The sequence below is a fragment of the Meriones unguiculatus genome, chromosome 7 (genome assembly GCF_030254825.1).
Source record: "Meriones unguiculatus strain TT.TT164.6M chromosome 7, Bangor_MerUng_6.1, whole genome shotgun sequence".
Taxonomy (NCBI): Eukaryota; Metazoa; Chordata; class Mammalia; order Rodentia; family Muridae; genus Meriones; species Meriones unguiculatus.
The window spans coordinates 77,293,133-77,316,517 of record NC_083355.1 but is presented as its reverse complement, the minus strand read 5'-3'; the positions used below and the strand labels follow the sequence as shown (position 1 = coordinate 77,316,517).

The window sequence follows — 23,385 nt, the reverse complement described above, 5'->3', positions numbered from 1 at the left end:
TTACTTTGGTCAAGAGAGGCGAATCCCATCTTATTTTCCAAGGGTTATTCTGTGTACCTGAGTTACAGAGAACAAAGCAGATTCTGCTGTATTAGGTGGAAAATTCTCAGTTCTGAGCGCTGGTGCACAGAGGCCTCAAGATTCTAAGACTTAGCTGTAAGAGAAGACAAGTGGTTATTAAATATAAATATTAAAATGATGCAATAAATACATTAACGTCAAATTTGTCTTAGGTGCTATAGAAACTCCATCTTCTAACGTTTATTTTGTCTTTTTAATCCGTGGACCGGGGTAGGAGAAATCGGGAAGGGAGAGGGGGGTTGGAAGGGTGGGCGAAGAGGGCAGAAGAAGGGCAGAGGGACTCGGTGTGTACAGGAGTCACACAACCGTGCTACTGGGTGCCGCTGGCCTGCGGTCCCGTCCCGCGTCCCCAGCAGCCGGCCCAGGACGCGGCTGGGGGGCTGTGCGGCCTCCAGCAGGGCGGCCGAGGAGTCCGGGGCGAGGACGGCTCCCGACGGCCCGGACCCCGCGCCCCGGCTGCGGGAGCTGCCCCGAGGGCCGCGGCGGTCGCCTGGGCCGGCCCGTTAGCCGCCCGCCGCGAACCGCCGCCCGCAGGCGCGTCCGCGGCCGGCGGGGGAGGGGCGCGCCTGGCGGCGTCGGCTTTCCCGGCATTCCCAGCGGCGCGGGGAAAGTTTACCGGACGTGGGCGGCGGCCGCGGCGGTAGCGGCTCCCGGCGGCGGCCCATGGCTCCCGGCGGCGGCCGCGGCCCTGTCCCACGGCGGCCTCGGGCGGCGTCGCCGAGCCGCCTGGCTTCCCGCGAGGGGCCGGCCCGCGACTGAGCGGCGGCGGGCGCGTCGAGCGCCGCCACCATGCGGCGGAGCCTGCGGGCGGGCGCGGGCGGCGGAGAGCCGAGGCGGAGGCGGCGCCGGCCCGGGAGGCGGCGGCGGGCGGCGGGCTCGCGGCCCTAGGCGAGCGGCTGGGGCTGGGGCGGCGGGCGGGCGTCGTCCGCGAGGATGCTGTCCCGCAAGAAAACCAAAACGGAGGTGTCGAAGCCGGCCGAGGTGCAGGGCAAGTACGTGAAGAAAGAGACGTCGCCCCTGCTGCGGAGTGAGTGTCGCGGGCGGTGGCGGGCGGGGACCCTGGTGCTGGAGGAGGGAGCGCTGGGCCCGGGGCCTCCGCTCCGCCGGGGACGTCGGGGCGCGCCCGGTGGCTGGCACCTTGGCTGGCGCCGCTCGCCTGCGCTCCAAGCGGCAGCAGCCCGGAGTCCTTAGTCCTGAGGCCGAGAGGCTAGGACTGTGCTAGCTCGCTTCCCGGAGCAGGCTCGTCGCTCCAGTATCCGGCTTTGCTCCTAAGATTGCGAAAAAGCCGTGTACTCGGAATAGTGTCTGCCCTATTGCAGACTCTGAGTTTGACTCTCAGTTTGTTTTTTTGTTTTTTTTTGTTTTTTTCTTCCTTGCGTATCCAGAACAGTTCTGAGCAAGAGCTAATCCTTTGGTTCTCATTCTAGGAGCTGGGCCCCTTGTGTAAGTTTCCTTCTTGGAAGCTGGTAGCAACCGTGTGACTTCAATTAAGCATTACCTCATATTGTAGCTGGGAAAGCCCTTGACAGAGGTTCCTAGTATTTGTCCACGATCACGCAGAAAGGGGTGGAGAGCATGTTTTTCCACTGTGACCGTGTGCCGAGCCTTCCAGGTTGTGTAGGAGCTGCAGTGCTTGACAACAAAGTTGGTGGGGTGGATATGTCAGTGACTTGAAACTATTTTTAGCAGCCTGCCCTTCTGTTTTTAAGTCACGGCTTGCTTTCTGCTGCAAATAAAGTTTATTAAACATTATTTGAAATCACGCAATATGTTAAGGTGAATCTTTTAGTGAACGACCTGATACAGAGTTTCTGTCATCGACTGTTAATTACGCCAATATTAAGTTATTCTGGTGTTATCTTGACACTTCTGATATCATTTACTTAATGAATTGAGAAAATGTGCTCCATACCCAGATTTCTTCGTGTTTTAAAGGTAGTTGCTTTCTCTCTAAGAACGGCTCAGCTGTCCGCAGGTTCTGTGTTTTCAGCAGCCCATTATCTTGTTTTGAGTTCTGTTCTTAAAGGAGCCATAATTCCAAGTTTGTTGCTTTTTAGTAGATTCGGCATTTGTGTACATCTTGGGATTAGATGATTTTATTTTTTAATTTTCTCACCGAAAGGCTTTACTTTCTAGTTTTGATCATCATACTTAGAACTGGGAAATTCCAAGAGTAGAAAAACTATTAATATAAAAATCTTTTAAAAGAAATCTGCCTTTGCATGTTTTGGAGGGACATTTTTTAGTTTAATAAGACTGTTTGCATGAATAAAGATTCTTGACAATACTAAAATCAAGTGAACACAACCAATGATGCTGGCGACTGCACTGGTTTGTTAGATTATTTTCAGTCGTTACTGACATTGTACTATATTATATATGGCGATATGCGGCATCCATTCGATTGTAGCTGAGCTTACACCTAGCACATTCATGCAGATTATAAGTTTATTTGCTTGGGAAAATAATCTCAACTTAAAGTAGTACTCGTATTGTCTTAAAATTTAAAATTTGTTTTCTTAAGCCCTGTCTTATTCTGATCTCAGGAAAGTAGACAAATGAATAACTTTTGAAGAGTGTACATACTTGTTGAAATGGTGATTTTATTCTTTGTTTTATTGTAGATCTCATGCCTTCATTTATTCGGCATGGCCCAACAATCCCAAGACGGACTGATATCTGTCTTCCAGATTCAAGTCCTAATGCTTTCTCAGTTTCTGGAGATGGAGTAGTTTCAAGAAACCAGAGTTTTCTGAGAACTCCAGTTCAAAGGACGCCTCATGAAGTCATGAGAAGAGAAAGCAATAGACTGTCTGCACCTTCTTCTTACCTTGTCAGGGGCCTGGCAGATGTTCCTCGAGAGTATGGCTCATCGCAGTCATTTTTAACAGAAGTTAATTTTGCTGTTGAAAATGGAGACTCTGGTTCCCGATACTTTTATTCAGATAACTTTTTTGATGGTCAGAGAAGGCGGCCACTTGGAGACCGTGCACAAGAAGACTACAGATACTATGAATACAGCCATGATCTCTTCCAGAGAATGCCACAGAATCAGGGGAGGCACGCATCAGGTAACTTGACATATAAATAGCACATTGGTCGATTCTTACTGAAAACTTCGATTTAAAAGGAGATCTTCTGTGGATTTTCTTGGAAAGCAAACAAAACAACTAGAGAAAAAAGTTTCCATTTTGCCTTTTGCCATTCTTGCTTCCACCTGCTTGCTAGTAGTTTTTAGCCTATGATGAATGACAGAATTTTTGTGTCTGTTTACTATGTCATCATATTAAGCTTGGTGTTTATCTCAAAGATCTTCTTGACTGTTAATACTGTGGGCCTTAAAAATGTGAAAAATTTAATGTCTCTGGTTAGATTGAAATTAGATTTAGGTTTGGTAGAACAAGAAGGATAAGTCTATAGGCAAATTGGTCTTAACCATAGGAAAGAAAAACAGGAGGAATTGACTGTGTTAGGTGTACATAGTGTGAGCAATTGCTTACTTAGTGATCTGGCTCTCTAAACCTGACTTTTTGTGGTCAGTAACTATTTCCCGGGTTGGTCAAAAAGACTTAACAGATGCTTAAAATTATGTGTGAAATGTGCCTTTTTGTAACAGGCAGGAAATATTGATTATGTAATTAAGAAAGCTGCATGTTCTTTACCTCCTGACCTGGAAGATTCCTCCAAGGAGGGGATTAAAGGATGTGGCAGCTCCACTTAATTTCTTAAGTGCTCATTTCTGTAGATGAACTGGTGCAAGCTGAGAAGAAAACTTTTATCCCACTTAATAAGAAATGTGTAAGGCTGATTTGCTTTTCAGTGGTCACAGCTTCTAATAAACTGACTTAACAGTTTGGAACACAACTGTTTTGGCCATAGTAAAATAGTTTCCATTTAATATTAATTATGTGTTTACCATTTCCTTGATCCTCTTGGGATACCTTGTTTAGGGAGACAAAACCAGCATACACACAACAGCCCTGGCACAACTGATGGTTATATTTGGTGGAGTCAGAAGAAAGATCAGTGTAACTGGAATACTTCAAGGAATGCATGCTCAAAGGAGCAGGTAGAACTTGATGTAGGCGTTGAGCATGAACTTGACATAATTAGGGTAGATGAATGACATTTAAGTGGAAACTTGGGAATACCCACTGCAAATAGTAGTGGTGGTTTAAATTAAATAGACCACATTACTATCTATTTTAATATGATAATAGAGTGAAATGGAGATTCATGGTCCAACAGAAAGCTTAGACTTGAAACAAAGAAGCCATTGTATATTTCAAGATCAATGCTTGGAGAGATGGCTCAATGGTTAAGAGCATTGGCTGAGCACTTTCAGAGGACTTGGTCCATTTCCTTGCACCCATATGGCAGTTTACAACCTATGACTCCAGGTCAAGGGGCTTTGACACCCTCTTCTGGCCTCTGCAGGCACTAGGCATGCAGGTGGGCAGTGTATGTATGTAAAAGTAACTTTTATTCACTTGTTTCAGTTGCCTTGGAGGCTTACTGCCTGTCTGCTAACCTAGGCCTAGTCCTGGAGATTTGTAGCCTCCATACAATCTAACCTAGGCCCAAAATGTTTTCAGCCTCTGACACTTAACTGCTTAATAAGCTCACACTTTCTTGTTCTTACTGAGCTCTGGGCTGGCTGGTGCAACTCAGCTGTTCTGGCTCAAACTCTTCTTCCAGCTGACTTACTCAATCTGGCTTCTCTCTTGGCGCCTGAATTGCTCTGCTTGGCCTTGAACTAACCCCAACAATCTGCTCTAATCTCCTGGTTCCTCATTCTTTGGCTAATTCGGTCTTCACTTGAGTTCTGTCTTTGCCACCTGTCTCTGTTACCGTCCTGGTAAAACTGCATCTCTCTCTCTCTCTCTCTCTCTCTCTCTCTCTCTCTCTCATTGCCTCTTAAATAGCCTCCTTTTCTTCTCTCCCTATTCTGTCAGATCTTCTCTGATTCATTTTTGACTCTCAATTAAACATGATTTTCAAACATGGGTGCTCCCTTCCTCAAACTAACTTTACCTTCATTGGTTGGGATTAAATGCATGTACCACCACACCTGGACCTATGCTTTTCTTTACCTGAAACTTGCTCTATACCAGGCTGGCCTCAGAATCAGATCTGCTTGCCTGTCTCGTGGATTAAAGGAGTGTTTATATTCCAGTCAATTCACATGGACCCAGAAGGTCTTTGTATGTGATCTCTTACTAGAGTGGCCATGTTCTGAATTAAAATTCCTCTACATATGTACACTGCTCTTGGGTACTAAGAGAGCCCTGATCCTCTGGAAGTGGAGTTATAGGCAGTTGTAAGCTGCTACGTGGGACTTGGGAACAAATCCCAAGTCCTCTTGCAAGACTAGCAAGTGTTCCCAACCTCAGCCATCTCTAGTCCACAGCGTTTAATATTTTAAAGGAAGTTAATGAAGATAGCTTCAGACACTTGGAAGGCACAAGGGTAAAGCGGGACACATCCATATTCATAGAACTAGGCCCCTAGTAGAGTTGGAGAGATAAGGGAGAAAGAAGAGTCAGATATGATTAGCATAGCGCCTTGGTACAAAGGGAATACTTGATAAAATAAATGAGTTAATTCAGAGGTTCCAAATCTGGAGCCTGATGACATTTGTCAGCTGAAGGAAAACAGAAGTAATAGCTGTGTTTATTGTTAATGTAGATCAGTGATTTGCTACCTTTCTAATGTTGCAATCCTTTAATACAGTTCCTCAGGTTGTGGTGACCCCCAACCATAAAATTATTTTGTTGCCACTTTGTCACTATAATTTTGCTACTGCTAAAAATCATAATGTAAATATTTGTTTGTTTTTTTTTCTGATGGCCTTCGGCAAACCCTGTGAAAAGGTTGTTTGACCTCCAACGGGGTTGTGACCCACAGGTTGAGAACTGATGCTATTATGCTGTGTTCAGTTCTTGCACTCACTTTCCCATTTGTGTATTGCACACATCACTGATAGCTCCGATTGAACATCCCAGTTCCAGAAATCTGACCTGGGAGATGATCGAAAATCCATTTTTTTGAGCATGAATATGACACCACACCAACGCAATTTTTAAAAATTGTTTTGTCTGTATGCGCGCGTGTGTGTGTGTGTGTGTGTGTGTGTGTGTGTGTGTGTGTGTATGTGTGTATGTGTGTGCGTTTACAGTCTTACTGTATAGTCTTGGCTAGTCTGGAATTCACTATATAGCCCAAACTAGCTTCAGTCTTGCAATGATCCTCCTGCCTCTCTCTTCCTAATGCTGGGATTACAGGAGTAAAAACTCTCATAATTCGTTGGTAGATATACTGAAAATACTGTATGAGAGTATCTTGAGGCTATTTTTATAAGAGATATGCAAAAATACACAAATTTGATGTTCCGATTTGGTGACAATATCTAGGATATTACACACATACCAATTCCAAAATCCAAAACACTGTAACCACAGGCAACTGGATAAGGGGTACTCAATCTATAATTCTTTTCTTCCCTAACTTTCCATACTTTAAATATGAAGAAATGAAATAACAAGTTGAAATCTTGTCTTAAAACTCTGATTTGTAAAATATAATTGAGGAAATAATATAAATTTCTACCAATCTCTCCTAGGAGCAGTTGGATCTGGCTTTTATAATAAAGGCAGATTTTAAAACAACTTTCCAATCCCAAATAGAAAGTATAAGGTGTGGGGAGCCCCCTCAGTCAGTAGAGGGTGAACTCAGATCCTCAGACCCTCGCCAGGAGTGGTGGCTTGCTCTTGTAACCCAGTGTGGTTGGTGAGGAGGAAGAGATAGATGGATCCCTGAAGCTCACTGGCCGGCCAGCCTAGCTGATTCAGTGAGACACACTGTCTCAACCAAGAAGCTTGGAGAGCAGGTGAGGAAAGGCACCTGATCTAAACCCCAAGCCCCTTTGGGCCTCCACAAACACATGTGCTAACATGAATGTGTGCACATGTACACAGTCACACTATTATATACAACATATACACAAATTACAGGATAATGGGCATTTTTCTAAATAAAACATTACCTTAAACGTAAGATTTGAGCTGAGTGCTGTTGGCACATGCCTTTAATCTCAGCAATTAGAAGGGAGAGATAGGAGGATCTCTTACTTAGAGGCCAGCCTGGTTTACAGAGTGAGTTCCAGGATAGCCAGGGCTACTCAGAGAAACCCTATCTCGAAAAACAAAACAAAACAAAACAAAAGTAAGATTTGATTTTAGGTTATAACCAACCTCTGCTTTTAATGTCAGTAGGCTTTTATTCTAAGTCTTTTGTAAAACAAACAAAAAACTATTTGCTTTTTAATTTTTAAAAATGATGTCTGACTTAGTTTGAGTTGCTGTTGATAAGATAAAACACCATGACCAAAGCAGTTTGGGGAGGGAAGGGTTTATTTGGCTTACACTTCCACATCATGACTGAAGGGAGGGAGGACTGAAACTCAAGTGGGGCAGGAATCTGGAGGCTGGAGTTGATGCAGAAGCCATGGAAGGGTGCTGCTTACTGCCTTGCTCCCCATGGCTTGCACAGCCTGCTTTCTTATAGAATCCAGGAGCACCAGCCCAGGGATGGTCCCACCCCCAAAGATCTGGCCCCTCCCACATTGATCACTGAGAAAGTGCCCTCCAAGCTTGTCTACAGCCCAGTCTTATAAAGGCATTTTCTTAACTGAACCTCCTCTCTGATGATTCTATCAGTATGTGCATATGTACACATGTGAGTACGTAGTGTCTGTGTGTATATGTGTAAGAGAGATAGGCGGACAGGAGGAATGTGTTTGTGTGTTGGAGTTGTGTTCATATGTGTGGACATTAAAGGACAACTTGTAGGAACTGGTTGTCTCCTTCCACCTTGTGGGTCCTGGGGATCAAACTCAGGTCATCTGGCTTAGTAGCAAGAACTTTTATTCACGAAGACCAATGGAGCCCCATAAGTTTTCCTCCTGGCCAGCCTAGCTGAATTGATGAGTTGGTCCTAAACTTGTTTTTAAAGTTTTAAAAATCACCAAAGAAATAAAATTATAAAAATCTCAAACTGAAGGAATCAGACTTTATTAAAAAATACTTAGGCATTTATTCCAGTAAATGTGCAAGCATTTAGTTAACTGGAATCATGTTGTGAGAAGCTCTTTAGAGACAGAGCTGTACCTTTGCCAAGCAAGAGAAGCAGCCGCTAGTCGCCTTGGTTCAGCACTAAAAGCCCTTTACCAACATCCTAATGTAACACACAACATAGTATTTGGTATCTGTTACTGTGGTCCTTGTGGAACTCATTAGCGATCCATAATCCACTTTTCTGTCTTTAGGAACTACTGAATTTGGAAACCAGAATTTTTAAGCGCTGTTTACTCATGTAGGTCTCAGGAGTTTTTCTGGTTGTTAGGGTCTGCAAAGGCATATCCAGTGAAGCTTGGTAAAGATAAAGTATTTTAAAAAAAAGATAAAGTTGAATCCTATCATTAGCTTGTGAATGCTTGCTTTTTATTTACTGGAACATATTTGTACACCACAGCCATACAAATAGAAGTGGTTCATTTATGAATAAATGCCAGGTGCTATTTTCTGGGACGAATTTAAATTATGGAAAACTAACTTTTTTTTTTTAAATTGTAGCTCAGAAACTGAAGTTCTTATCTTTTTCATAATGCTTAATTCAAAATTGGTAGCTTGCTTGCTTTTACTGATGGCAGCTTTGTTTTTCTTTGAACAGTATAATTTATCTTTGTTGCTAAAATGATGTTCACTGCTTGATCTTATACCGTATGGACTTCAGTAAAATAACTTTCTTACACCTTTTTTTTTTTTTTTTTTCCTATCATGTGAAATGGTAATGAGTCTCCGCTGGAGTTTCTCATCCCTGTGGTAGAGTGGGCATTTATTCCATAAGTTCTAGAGATGTGTTGTGACTGGTTTCTCTTGCAATGTTAAGTTTGACCAAGCTCTGGATGTCAGCCTGGTTATCAATAAGTCCTCTTGCAGCAGGCTTACCTGTTGTTTTTGGGTAGTTAGTAATAATCCTTTCTGTTGGGTATTGCAGACTGTGATACTTTAATTCTGTCATTTCGTTGGATTTACTAGTTGGAGTTCTAAACAGTTTTCTTTTATAAAAGCTTGGGTGGTTATTCATTTAGGAAAAATGGTGTACACATTAGGTCTCTGTTTATTTACTATTTTCAGAGTAATGGAGTGGTACCTTAGCCACTTTGAAGCAAGTCAGGAATTTTTTTGTGGGGTATCTTCATAACCTCATAGGTAAGTTTTTAATTACAGTATTTATTTAGGTTTAACTAGTTTTTTCATTAAGATTCATTTTCTGTTCCAAGATCCATTCATGTCTTTAGCCTTTTGTGGTCTCTGTCACAGTCTCAGTTTTTTATTTTCTGTGATCCTGATAGTGTGGATGAGTTCATGTCAGTATGAATTTTATCTGATACTTTCCTCCTGCTTACACTGAGCTGATTTTACTGGCTTTGATAGTGGGGGAGGAGGAGAGAAGCTGTGAAGGAAGAAGGGAGAGGGATGGAGGAAGGAGAGAAAGAATCTACTGTGTAAAGAAGTACGTGATCTCCGTGTTCTATCACTGTGGCAGGCAGGTTTCTCCACTGCACTGCACTCCTGTCCTCCTTTTAGACCCCTGGTTTTGGGTGGTAGTCACTATCACTAATACGCTATTAGCGAAGAAGACCAGTATATGAGCTTCCCCTGTTGTGATGGGGTATCTAAATATGTGCAGTTCTTCTGTGAGGATCGACACAGGTGAAGTTTTCACTAAGGAAGTTTTCTTTTTTCTCATTTGGGCTATTTGTATTTAAGGTTATAATGTGATTCTGAGTCTCATATTATCTAAGTTGTTACAATTTTGGACATTAGAAACTTTCTAGATTTTTCTGGGACTACAGCCTGTTAAGCTTATCCTGAGATTCCTGACCCAGACCAAGGACTAGTTGTGTTTTCAAGGTGAACTTGTAGATGTTAGGGTACTACATTGCTGAGGGGTACTTCTGTTGGTGCTCCCTTGTGGACACTTAAGGTCCCCTCAGGATTGGTCTCCTTCAGTCTTCATTGTTGTTTGTGCTTTCTAATATGCCTAGATGGTTGGATGTTGCAGACTCCTTTGGTGCCTGCTGTGTGTCACACTTGGAATCAACCGTTGACTCAAGGTACCCTCAAGGAGCTCTGGTTCCTTTTCAGAGGGGTTGGCATGTGGAGTTTTGAGATTGCAGCCTGTTGCTACTGAATTTGTTGCTACTGGATAGATTATTGCTTCCAGATTTTTCAGTGGACAAATCTAGGAAAGACATTTTGGGATTTGTTTTATACCATTTTATACCATTTAAGTCTCCAATTTATACCATTGGAGACTTAAATGATTCTAGATTTTATTTTGCATTAAAGAATTCATTATAGAACACGTGAAGCCAACGCCCCATCTTTAAGCATGTTGAGTGTCTTGCTGTGTGGTGTTAATGTTTTGTGTATCCACATTGTGTTGCCATGCTTGCAGGTATTTTTTCATACTGAGAATAGTGATTTATTATAGCAGCTGAGATGCTGTTCATGTGTCTGGTGTGGTGGCTTGCATCTTGACTCCCAGCACTCTAGAGGTGGAGGCAGGAACCTCTCCTACTTCCAGAACTCATGAGTTCGAGGCATTGTTCCAGGCCATCCAGGGATACAAATTCATTTCTATCATTGTCCTTCTATAAATAACCAGTTTCATTAACTTTTGTTGTATTCTTTTTTTATTATTTCTTATAATTTTTTTAATTGACTTTATATCCTTGTTGTAGCCTGATACCTCCCACCTTTTGTTGTATTCTTACATTTCAGCATTTTATGAAAATAGATAGAAACATGTATGTGTGCATATACATATTTTTTCTCATCTCTGTTGATTTTCTTTTGTATGTTGCTCTACACTCAGTGACATGACAGACAGTTGGGTTTATGTGGGTTGGATATCAGAAGCAGCTCAGCTGGGTGTTTCGACTGGGGCCTCACATCAAGTTGTACGGCTTCAGTTATGCCACTGTTTCATGGAGGTGGTAATAATCTACTTCCTTAGATGCACATAGTTCAGAGAACACTCCTGAGCAGACTTTAATTACAGATGGAGGCCTCAGTTTCTCATTACATGCACTATTTATGACATTAGAGCAGCTGGCTTTCCCCTGAGTGATCCAAGGGGAAGGATGTGAGCTTGATAAAGACATAGTTGCATGCATGGTCTTTCGTATCTTAATTTCAGAAGTTACATACCATTTTTCTGCCATAAATTATTGCTCGCAAAGACTGGTGAATACCAGGAAGTCTGGGATGGTAGGACCCAGGACTATTTTAAGTATGGCTAAATAAAGGAAGCATATTACTCGCACTTTTTTCACTCCTTGTTTCGGGTGGAGTGGGGTGGAGTGGGGACAGTTGAGACAGGGTCTCCCTCTAGCCTAGCTTGGCCTAGAACTTACTGAGCAACCTAGACTGATACCATACTTGTAGCAATTTTCTGCCACAGTCTCCCAAGTGCTGGGATTACAGGTAAGAGTCTCCTTGCCTGGTTTTCTCTTACTCTTAACTACTCTCAGGGTAATAGAGAACATGTTCATGTGTGAGGCTCTGTAGTCCAGTACTCTGCTCTGACCTACTGAGTTCACTTACCTGGTCTATATTGGTTTATCATTAGCCTTTCAATAAGGCTATACTGCAGTGACTAGCCTTTCACACTTAGCATTTGTGTGCTATATGTTAAGTCAATACAGTTTTAAACTACCTGCCAGTAACCTAGATTTATAAATTTATATTTCATCCTTTAGAATTTCAGGGTTTGAATAGAAGCATTTACCTTAATTTTAATGTCCTCTAAATTACTTTTGTCATTGCTGTTTACATAGATACTGAAATGATTGACAGAAACACTGCTCTTCTAATCTAAGCAGGGATTCTGACATTTCAGCATATTATGATTGTATAATTTTAGGCAAGTTGAAAAATGAGTTTATTGCCATTCTTTAAACATTTTGCTTAGCCAGATACGTAAAATATATAATATATATTTTAAAATATGTATTTCAGTTACTTGGGAACTTGACCATAATAAGTGATGTTACTTCATTAACTTCTGTTTTTAGTTGTGTTCAGGATGTGACTGATTTATTTGTATATTTACTGCATAAACTGCCTTGGTAATCTTACTTAATGATTCTAGAGCACAGCTAGATTCTTTTCATAAAATTATACACTGTAGTTTTACAAGTTTACTTTTGCTTTTTTTGTTTTTGTTGTTAAAGAGGAAATGTCAGATCTTAAATCTTGACTAAGATTTTTCCTTTCTTCACTTTTCCTTTTAGTAGTATAAATATTTAAGTGCTTCTGGGCCTTGGTGATAGATGATTCAAACCAACAAGCCAAAGCTCATATTCCTCTCAAAATTAGGTTGTTCTTTCTCTTTCTGATTAAATAGTAATGGCGAATTTTGTGGAAAATTTATACTGATAAATTTAAACAGATATTCAAACACTTGTTCAATTTCCTTTTCTCCTCAGGTATTGGGAGAGTTGCTGCTACATCTTTAGGGAATTTAACTAACCATGGATCTGAAGATTTACCCCTTCCTCCTGGCTGGTCTGTGGACTGGACAATGAGAGGGAGAAAATACTACATAGATCATAACACAAACACAACTCATTGGAGTCATCCTCTTGAACGAGAAGGACTTCCTCCTGGATGGGAACGAGTGGAGTCATCAGAATTTGGAACCTATTATGTGGATCACACAAATAAGAGAGCTCAGTACAGGCACCCCTGTGCTCCCAGGTAGAGTAGTAGTTTCATTTTCAGCTTTCTGTTTTAAAAGCATCCTATGTTAGATTTTGATCTCACATTTTTTGAAGAGATAAGCATCTTGAAGCTTGAGATTTTAAGTAGTTCTCAAATTTTATATTTATCCTAAATATATTTTAGTAATGAAAGATTTTAATAATAAGTCTTAAAAAATATTTTCTCTTTGAGCAGCCTGAAACGAATGTATATTCCAGTTAGAAGAGATGTCAGAATAGTTCTGTTGTAGATAGCAAGAAATTGAAGCTAATACACCTATCTCTTCATCCTAAGTTCCCATAAGTCAGACCCACCTCCTACTAAGTCAGAATAGACTTTGAAATTTTGATATTATCTTACTGTCTTTTTTCAACTTCAGTCATGATTTTTTGTTGTTTCTTACTGAAGTAAAAGTTGGAATGCAACAAAATATTCTAGCTTTTTAATAAATATAACCAATAATTTTTGGGCTGTTTTGAATAATACTTAAGCCTTGTGCTATCTAATACTGTAGTCAGTTGTCATATGTGGCTGAGGAGCACTTGAAACTTGATTAATCCCACTGAGATTGCTGTTTATGTGTAGACACTGTACTTCAGAGTACATACAAACCTACATTAGCTTAAGAGTGAAGAACAAATAGTTTACCGAAATCATGTTTAAGCTGCAAGAACTGAGTACAAGGGATTACAATGTTACAAGCACGTTGATACTGCCTGGGATCACCTGACCTAATACAATTTGTTGGTTATGGTGGATATCTATAATTTAGAGCCATTAAGATCATGAAAATACATTTGAGAATCACCTCCTAAAGGGATGACATTATTGGTGTACTGTTTTAAGTGATTTAGTGATTCAAACTTGAAACTTTTTTTTCCAATGATTGCATTTAATAGCACTTAGTCAGTGCTCAGTACAGGCACCCCTGTGCTCCCAGGTAGAGTAGCAATTTCATTAGTTTTTCATTAGCAGTTTCAGTAGTGTTTACTGAATGACTTCATGAAGTTGTTGAACTAAGGCCCTGTTTATGGTTTGCTGTCACATAGTAGCAATCTCTACAACCAGATTTGAAAAGTTACTTCGTTTATCTTAACCTTGTATTACTGTGGAGTTTTGATGGTTCACAAAGCATTGTAACAAACAATTGCTTCTCTTAGCAGCTCAGCAGATGTTAGGCAGGAAAAACTAGCACTCTGCAGTTCATATAATAGTATCGGTAGCTGTTTGATTGGATGGCACAGTCTTTACACAGAACTTGTGACTTACATTTGTTCATTAACTCTTGGGAAAAGTCATCTGTGTTAAGAATTTATTTGTCCACTTACAATTAAGGCGGTTTAGTGAAGTAAAGGCAGTTTTACCCACATTTCATACAAATTATAGGTGGTTAAACTGAATTTAAAACACAGTAGGCATGATCACTCACACCTTTAATCTTAGAACTTGGGAGACTGAGCCAGGTGGAGGAACTCTTTGAGTTCAAGGCCAGCCTGGTCTACAGAGTCCTAGGTAGACCTTGTCTCAAAACTACAACAAAACGAAAACACAGGCATATTTTATTTCAAAGCATATGGTATCAATTACCATTTCCCTTTTGAATCTACTTATTAAAAAATGTTGAAGATATTCTTCGGTGCATCATGTTATCGTTACATTGTTGGGGTTGGAGAGATGGCTCGGTCATAAAGAACACTGGCTGTTTTTTTCAGAGGTCCTGAGTTTGGTTCCTAGCACCTTCATTGCTATCTTACAGTGGCCTGTTACTTTAGCTCCAAGAGATCTGATACCGTCTTCTGGGCTCCAGGGGTAAACACACATACACACAAAATCTTAAAGTAAACTGAACTGTTAACTATGGAATAATCTAGACCTTACTTTAATGCAAGCTAAGAAAGCAGTGACCTTTTTAAATATTCACATGTCTTTTATGTTTAGAGGCAGGCTCATTTTAGTTTTGTTTTTATGTCTGAAATTGTGTAGTTTGGTTTCCCAGAATTCACTCCAGCTTGCAGGTGTTCAATACTTGGCATAGCATCCCTCTGTGAACATCTCCCTCCTATGTAACCACCCTCCCTGCTCGGCTTACACAGGCTGGTAGAGCTAACTGAAACATGTAACTCTCTGATTTAAGGTAGGCTCTCCTCAACTCCCAGCTGTTTTCCTAACCTGGCCTTGTACCCAGCAAGAGTCCTGTGGCAGCACAGACCCCACCCTCACCTTTCAGTCAGCAGGAGGAAGAAAAACATCTTCTGTTGTCGTTGTTTAGAGAAAAGCTATAACCCTTTACAGTTTAAATGTTAGCAAATTACTAGTTTTTTGCAGAAATCTGCGCTTGTAATTTAAGCCTTGTATAAAGGTTACAACTAAGATTCAACTTTTTATCACCTTTAAAGCTGTCCTTAAAAGAAATAATTACTTGCCAGAAGAAATGCTTTAAAATATGGAAGAAATTAACTTGGTTTTTTGGTGGTTGTTGCTTGTTTTTCCTTTTTTTTTTTTAATTTTACATAAACAAGAAATTGGAAATACAGTCACATCAAAGAACAAATTGTCAAGGCTTTGACATGTAAGCCAAACAAATTCTGTAGGGCAGATTTCAAAAAGGTGTGAAATTATAATAGCTTAAAAACACAGTGAATCTGCTTCTAGGAAAGGAAAACATATAGTTGTAGCTTATTTTCAATAAAAAAAAAATTTGCTTTAATTTTTTTAGCACTAGTTCGTACTTTCTGTTGTTTTTTATTTAATTACATTTTTATTTTTTATATTTAGTTTATTTAGTTTGTATCCCAGCTGTAGCCGCCTCCCTCATTTCCTCCCAATCTCACTTTCCCTCCCTCATATTCCATGCCCCTCACTGCGTCCACTGAAAGGGGAGGTCCTCCTCCCCTTCCATCTAGTTTATACTTTTATTTACAGTATACTTCACACACCTACGAAATCTGTTCCAAACCCAGAAAAACAACTGCCCAAGCCAAAGGTTCTGATTTAACAGATTGTTTTGAAGTTAAATGAAGCCTGGAACAATAAAAGCAATGTGACCCCAGAACAAGGGAACTCTGCAAGCTCAGTAATATCCAAGAGCATTTATGAAAAGAAAAATAAAAAGCCTTAAGTATTACACACAATAGTGACCTCTTCGGCCGAATACAAATGGCAACATACTGTTAATGATGATAGTTATGCCAATTCTTTTCTGAAGAATGTGAATCTAGAGCCAATCATATCTTGTCAGTGTCATTTTCAAGCCCTTTTCTATTTCCACTCTTGCTCTAAATATCCTGATAAAATTCTTGCTTGTCATTATTGTAAATAGTTACCACCTCCTTGAGATGGCTGCTGATCTGTGAGTCAGGAACCCCAGTTCTCTTGGTTGTTGGCCTCATGACACCTAAATCAGGCTGGCTGTACCCACCTGCTTTCCTCTTGCCTCCTACATTGCCCCTTCGATTGCCCTGAGTCCCATGGTCCACAGCCTCTCTTCTGTTCTACAGGACCCCCTCTGCCACTCCTTGAGGCTCTTGGTGGGCCAAATGTGCTCCTTCTGGATAGCCAGCTGTCTTCTAGAGTGGTGCTCCCTGCCCTCTCCCTCCTCCTCCTCTTCCTCTTAGTGTAAGCCATCATCTTAGCTGTAGTAAGGATCTTCATAGCCTCCATGATAATCCTGATAATCTGGAGGGTAGCTGTATCTACCTTCCCCTCCCCCATGGCTGTGACATCTCATTTTGGGAGGAGGTGAGAGTCATTATCTCCATGTGTAGTGTTTCTAGAGGCCTGTCTAGGAGCTTGGCACTCTTTTTTGTCTGGTGGCTTAGCTAAGACAATTTTAATTTCTTTCCCTTCTGTTTCTTTTCCATTCATTTCATCTAGAGCATTAACAGCAGCTCTTCTGTCTCCAAAATGAACAAATGCATAATCTTTCGACTTCTTCATTCTCCCCAGTGTTCCAAGCTCAGAAAATTACTTTTTCAGTCAGTCTTATGTCACTATAGTTGCCAAGTTTATAAAAAATGAAACTTTCATGGTAGCCGTAACTTCTGGATCTGGTTCTTGCACAGGGTCAGCCCATTCAGCTGGGTCTTAGTTAGGGTTTCTACTGCTGTGAAGACACACCACAACCATGGCAACTTTCTAAAAGTTTATAAAACTTTATAAAAGGAAAACACATAATTGGGGCTGGCTTATAGTTCAGACATTTAATCCACTATCATCATGGCAAGGAGCATGGTGGCACACAGGCAGACATGGTGCTGGAGAGGCAGCTGGGAGTTCTACACCTGTATCCACAGGCAGCAGGGAGAGACACCCTGGGCCTGGCTTGAGCATCTAAAATTTCAAAGCCCACCCCCCGATGACACACTTCTTCCAACAAGACCATACCTCCAAGTAGTGCCATTCCCTGGTGACCAAGCATTCAAATCTGTGAATCTCTGGGGCCATTCCTATTCAGCACACACTCTTTACTTTCCCACTCTTCAGCTGGCATCTGCACATGCTGCTGACTTGTGCTCTTCATTCTTCCTGTCATCAGCTGATGATCGTGAATAGTGCCCACCAAACCCTCAGTTACACCTGAAACTTTCCTGAACTCTTCCACAATGTTTTCTTTAGTCTTATTCTTTAGAATGGATCTAACAAAAAGTATGCTGCTCACCAATACACACTGCCAGGTATTTGCTGGGACAAATTCCATAGCTCTTACACAGTAGAACTGCTTCCTGGGTGGCTTCCTTTCACAGAAGGTGATAAATGCATACATAGCCTTTGTTCTGACCAGAGGGGCTCCATCATGAGACGTAGCTCCCAGATAGGACCAGCCTTCCCCACACAAGTCTCTTGGGATTTGTATTTACAAAGACCTGTTTCAGTTCCAGCTTGCACAGCTGAGTACACACCGGCTGGTGGAGGGGCACCATACTTCCTGTCTAGTGGCTACATCCAGAGTATAACCACCTCTCAAGCAAGGCCCTGCTTGCTCTTTGTTTCATCAGGCCCCTTGTGGACTCTTGCACCTTTTCCTGCTTCTCTCTTTGCTTGTAGGTCTTCATAACTCCACTTTTGTTTGTATAAAGTGGTGGAGGAAGACTTGCTTTGTGCTTATGCCACTGGAGATCTTTTTCTTCTAAATGAACTATTTCTTCTTCATGAACTATCCCTGAACTCGTTTGTAGTACAGACAGCTCCTTCTTTATTAAACTCTCAGAACATCAATTGCTCTTTTATCAAGATCATACACTACCAACCCCATCTAAAACAGTTCATCATGTCTTTCTGCCACTTTCTGTAATAGGCCTGCCTCTATCAGCAATGTGTGGTGCTCTGTGTGAGTTACACTGGAAGTATCCATGGGTTCTTCCTCTTTAACTGTATTGTCATTATATTAATTATGCTACCTCAGGCACTAAGTGTCATGGTCTGTAGTAGTCATTTTTTTTCCTTCTTAGCTTAGCTTGAAGCTTGCAGAATGGGGATGGGCCAAAGGAGTGGACACCGGAGGGGCTGAGGAGTAAACAAGGGAGAAGAGGCACCAGGATGGGACTCGGGCCCATCGGGCCCAGGGCTCAAGGCAGGCCACAGTGGGAGCTACCCCTGGTCCAGTCCCCTCCCCAAAGTGGGTGTTCATCTATCATTAGCAGCTTCCAAAAGAAGAGGAGGTATAGTTCCATATAGACCTTTATCATGGAAAGTTCTGTTAGGGGTCGAAGACAGTCACTTTGGCCAAGAACCACATTGATTCTTAAAAGCTTCATGGTCATAATTTCTGGCCTAGGTAAAGGGCTTCTGTTTTAATAAATGTCAGTTCTTTGTTCTTAGTGTGCCTCGGTATGATCAGCCTCCTCCCATCACGTACCAGCCACAGCAAACTGAAAGAAATCAGTCCCTCCTGGTTCCTGCGAATCCCTACCATACTGCAGAAATTCCTGACTGGCTTCAGGTTTATGCCCGAGCCCCTGTGAAGTAAGTGAGCACACAGTACCAGTATCTTTGGGGTCTCTAACAAGCTTGACATAAAAAGTACCATGCTTAGCTCATTGGTGGTGGCACACACCTATAATGCCAGCACTGGTGGGGGTGGAGCACATATATGGATATGATGACAGAGGCGGGTAGTTCTCTTGAGCTTGAGGCCACCCTGGTTTACAGAGTGAGCTCAAACAGCCAGAAAATGACCCTGTCTCAAAAAAAAAAAAGTACTGTGCTTTTCATATAATATAATATAATATAATATAATATAATATAATATAATATAATATAATATAATATAATATAATATTGGGTTCTATGTAATATTTAAGAAAGGATATCAGAGCTTATAAAGTCTGACTCTGATTAGAAGTAAGAATTCTTCAAAGATACCTGAATGCTCATTACTTTGTGTGCAGACCTCTAGTAAGGGATATATAATAATATCAACTATGACAAATTTAATTTTTGTTGCTTTCTTTATATTTTTATATAAGATTAACATATAACATAATACAGCACTTAGAATCAAAAGAGTACCCAGTTAAGAGCCTGGTACACTGGTGAAACAAAGCAGACACCCTGAGAATAAGCTCTTCCTTAGAAATCACCAGTGAATTTCAGAGAAATCCTAAGTAAATTAAGCTACCTGAATGGGAGACACTCAAAGTGTAACTGCTTCTTCATGCAACTCCAGTTACTGTTCATGAGGAGTTAATTGCCTAGAAAGGAGAATATCCAGGTTTCTGCAAAGAAATGAGTAGTAAGTTTTCAATCTTTAAATAACAGAATAAAAATGGGAGTCCATTGAAATGCTTACTGCACCTTTGCCTCCTCTGCTGGTGTTCCTGGGGCACACACTCAAGACGCTGGAACTGTGAGGCACTGTGCAGCCTGGGCACTGTGCAGCCTGGGCAGCGTGCAGCAACTGCTCAGTATGCTCTCTGCTTGTTTATTTATTTATTTATTTATTTGGAGCTATGTTTTTATATTAGATAGATGATCCTTCTGAAATAAAATGGCAAATGAGTTACCAAAGTACTCACTAGGCAGGACATAAATTCACTAGACTTTGTAATTAAAGCTTCCTTTTATGTCTGCCCTGCAGTGATTTGAGATATGACATTATGTAGGTACATGACTCACTGTATTTACATTCCTCTAGTAATGGACATTCACCCTGAAAACTTCCATTCTAAAGCTTCTTGGTCTATAAAACTGTCTTTCTGAACTGATAGTCACTAAACATTTAAGCTCTCAGAGTTTTTCCTCTGTAAATGAGAAAACTGACTGTTTTCTCTTATCTCTTCCCTTTCGACGTCTACCACCTTGGTTTTGTAGTTCCAACTCACCGTGAGCCACTTATGTACCTAGGGGGATTAGAGGCCTTCCAAGACACACACAAGTACAGTGAACGTGATGTCACATTAGGGAGGTTTTTTTTGGATTATTCTCTCATTTTGAGTTTATTCTATGCAGAATTATTTAATTGTTAAGTATTTATATGTATTTGTGTATGCATATGTGTAGTGTAGCTTGAGTCCAAAAGAAAGTTTTGGATTTCCTGCAGCTGGTGTTACAGGAGGTTGTGAGCTGCTTAATGAGGGTGTTGGGAACTGAACTCAGGTTCTTTGCAAGAGAGCTACATGCTCTTAACTTCTGAGCCATCTCTTCAGACCCCTCTTTCTTGGTTTTAGTTCTAGTTACTCATCTTTAGGAGTAGCTGGCCTACAAATAATAATTCACCTTTTTTTTCTGCTTGTCGTAGTGAACAGTATTCTCTTATACATCTGTCAATCTGCTAGTACTAATGACACCAGTGACTTTGCTCATTTCTCTACATAGTCACTTGTAAGCACAGTATTCTCTCAAGTAGTCTAAGATCTTGACATTAACTTTGTATGAACTTACAGAGAGCAAAGGATGTGCTTTTGGGAAATTACAGACCTACTATAGTCTGGAGTTGGTATTAATGGTTGTCCAGGGCTTGATTCTTAAACACTCTTTAACCTGAAATAATATCTAAGAGCTTTTTTCCCTCCTTAAAAAAATAGCGTTTTGGGGCTGGAAAGATGGCTCAGTTGTTGAGAGCACTGGCTGTTCTGGTAGGGGACCCAGGTTTGGTTCTTAGCACCCACATGGCAGTTAGGAGATCAAGTGTCTTCTCCTGTCTTTCATAGGCACCGAGCATGCATGTGGTGCACAGACATATCATGTGGGCAAAACACTCCTACGTAGTCTCTCAATTAAATTAAAAAAAATATATGCTTAACACTGGAGAGAGAGCATGTGCTGCTTTCGCAGAGGACCCTGGTTCAGTTCCCAGGAAACATATGGTGGCATAAAACTGTAACTCCAGTTCCAGGGGCCTGATGTCTTTCTTGGGTACCAGCCATGCATATTGTGCATTTATATGTATGCAGGCAAAGCACTCATACACATGAAGAATGGAAGTGAATTTTGAAAAGAGAGGGAAGAAGGAAAATAGTGTATTTAGAGCCATGTGCATCAGCATGGTCCTGTATTCCCAGCTGCGAAAGAGGGTGAGGCAAGAGGATACCCTGAGCCCAGGAGTGCATGGTCAGCATAGGTCCCCAGCTCAAAAAAAAAAGCAAGTTCTACTAACTCAAATATTTAAAGTCTTACTTATAATAATATATATAAAATAGACCAATTTATTGTTGTGGATAGATGTATATATGTTATATATGAACACTATGTCTTACAACAGATATGACCACATTCTGAAGTGGGAACTCTTCCAGCTGGCTGATCTGGACACATACCAGGGAATGCTGAAGTTGTTGTTCATGAAGGAGCTGGAGCAGATCGTTAAGCTGTACGAGGCCTACAGACAGGCTCTTCTGACTGAGTTGGAAAACCGCAAGCAGAGGCAGCAGTGGTATGCCCAGCAGCATGGCAAGAAGTTTTTAAGTTAACTTTATCACAATCCAAGTTTTGTAAGAGCTTTAAAATATTTTCAGGTAAATGACTGCAAACAAATACTTTGGTTAATAAAGGCAACTTACTATTTGGAATTATAAAATTCTAGTTTTACATATATTTTGTTATCAAATTTTTTTCTTTTATTGAACCAAAAACTAGTTTTATCATTTAAAGAGCCAATATGGCATACGCTTCCAAATGCTGTACTAGGAAACTGCTTTGAATATTCTTGATGAAAAGGAGTCCAGGAAGAGAACATAACCAGGCATTAGACAGGAAACAATCACTCTCCTTATGAACACACCCTTCTTGTTCAGAAAAAGGAAGAGGGCAGGAGCACATTTTTTGAAAAGTTGCTTACTATGGTGTCAAGTACTTTCTGGAGTAGGGTAGTTTGACCATTACCATGGGTGTAATTCAAAACTACAAAATAGGACTTGGAACCTTTGTTCTGATGAACTTGTCTGTGATGTGTGTGGTCACGTAAGGAGTGCCTGAGAAGTACCCTTTCGGGAATCCATTTAAACACAGGCCATAGCCTATGCGGAACTGCTGCTAACACTGCTTCCTTCCTTTGAGCCAGAGCAGGCACTGCAGTTCTCAGGCTCTGCTGAGACAGAGTACACCGCCTTCCACCAGGCAAGGCTGAGCTGCCAAAAATGACAATCGGATCCGATAAGAAATCTTCAATAAATTTTGTAAGCCTTTTTTATCTTAAAGAAGTATTTGCTGTAAAGGTTTAGAAACAGGTCATTCCATCCCATTTTTCTTGCTTTGGGCTTAGTAGTTGTTCATAACTAGCACCAAACACTTAACATACATTTATGGAATTTCCAACTGTACATCTAGAATTCTGTGAATTTCATAGCTCTTCAGTTGTACTTACAAGTGTTGTAAATATGTATATATTTCACTTTAGTTTTCCTAAATACAAGCACTCCCTGTTAGAAATGAGTTTGAATTATTGATAAAATTTTGTGTTTGATTTTATATAACAAGTTATTAAATATATTTTTGTGGAAACTGTCTGGTCCTTGAGTACATGTTTTGTGTTTTAGATTTAGTACAATGTTTGATGCTTTTCTGTTCAAGAGGCCCACAAGCCAAGGAAGACTATAGTGAAAGCAGAAGTTGTGGGCTCTGACTAGTGGGCTGTTATCAGGGGGAAGGGAAAATACTGAACATAAGGCTGGGTGCTTCTAGAGTGTAAACTGATATACAGCTTATGAACTTGCACATACTCTTCTGTCTCAATTATTTTTTTTTATTCACCATATCTGAGACAGTTAAATGTCTGTCTGAGAGCTCCCAGATAGCCAAGAGGCTTCACCATCTCCCCTATTACTACTCTTCCCTCCCACCTTATTTTTTATTTTCCTCTAAGGGGTTTGATTTCCTTAATAAAACTCCGCTGAAGATTTCAGTCATTAGAAGTATATTAAAGCCGGGCAGTGGTGGCACTTGCCTTTAATCCCAGAACTTGGGAGGCAGAGGCAGGCAGATCTCTGAGTTTTGGTGTACAGAGCGAGTTTCAGGACAGCCAGGGCTACAGAGAGAA

At 41.0% G+C, this 23,385-nt stretch overlaps 1 protein-coding gene and 1 pseudogene across 3 annotated transcripts; one reads left to right on the top strand and one right to left on the bottom strand.

Annotated features, from left to right (window-relative positions):
- The first annotated feature begins 687 nt into the window (after positions 1 to 687).
- Positions 688 to 22,850, top strand: Sav1 (salvador family WW domain containing protein 1). Of its 3 annotated transcripts, XM_021653990.2 has the most exons (5): positions 688 to 1,108; positions 2,706 to 3,152; positions 12,641 to 12,911; positions 18,732 to 18,875; positions 21,613 to 22,850. In XM_021653990.2, the coding sequence occupies exons 1-5, from the start codon at positions 1,015 to 1,017 to the stop codon at positions 21,818 to 21,820; spliced, it is 1,164 nt and encodes a 387-aa protein (XP_021509665.1). In that variant the 5' UTR covers positions 688 to 1,014; the 3' UTR covers positions 21,821 to 22,850. The 3 variants fall into 3 exon arrangements, with proteins under 3 accessions (XP_021509665.1, XP_021509666.1, XP_060243573.1); XM_021653991.2 differs by lacking the exon at positions 18,732 to 18,875; XM_060387590.1 differs by lacking the exons at positions 12,641 to 12,911; positions 21,613 to 22,850 and having other exon boundaries at positions 800 to 1,108; positions 18,732 to 18,874.
- On the bottom strand, positions 15,512 to 18,737 carry LOC110558841 (heterogeneous nuclear ribonucleoprotein R-like; annotated as a pseudogene).
- Positions 22,851 to 23,385: the final 535 nt, after the last annotated feature.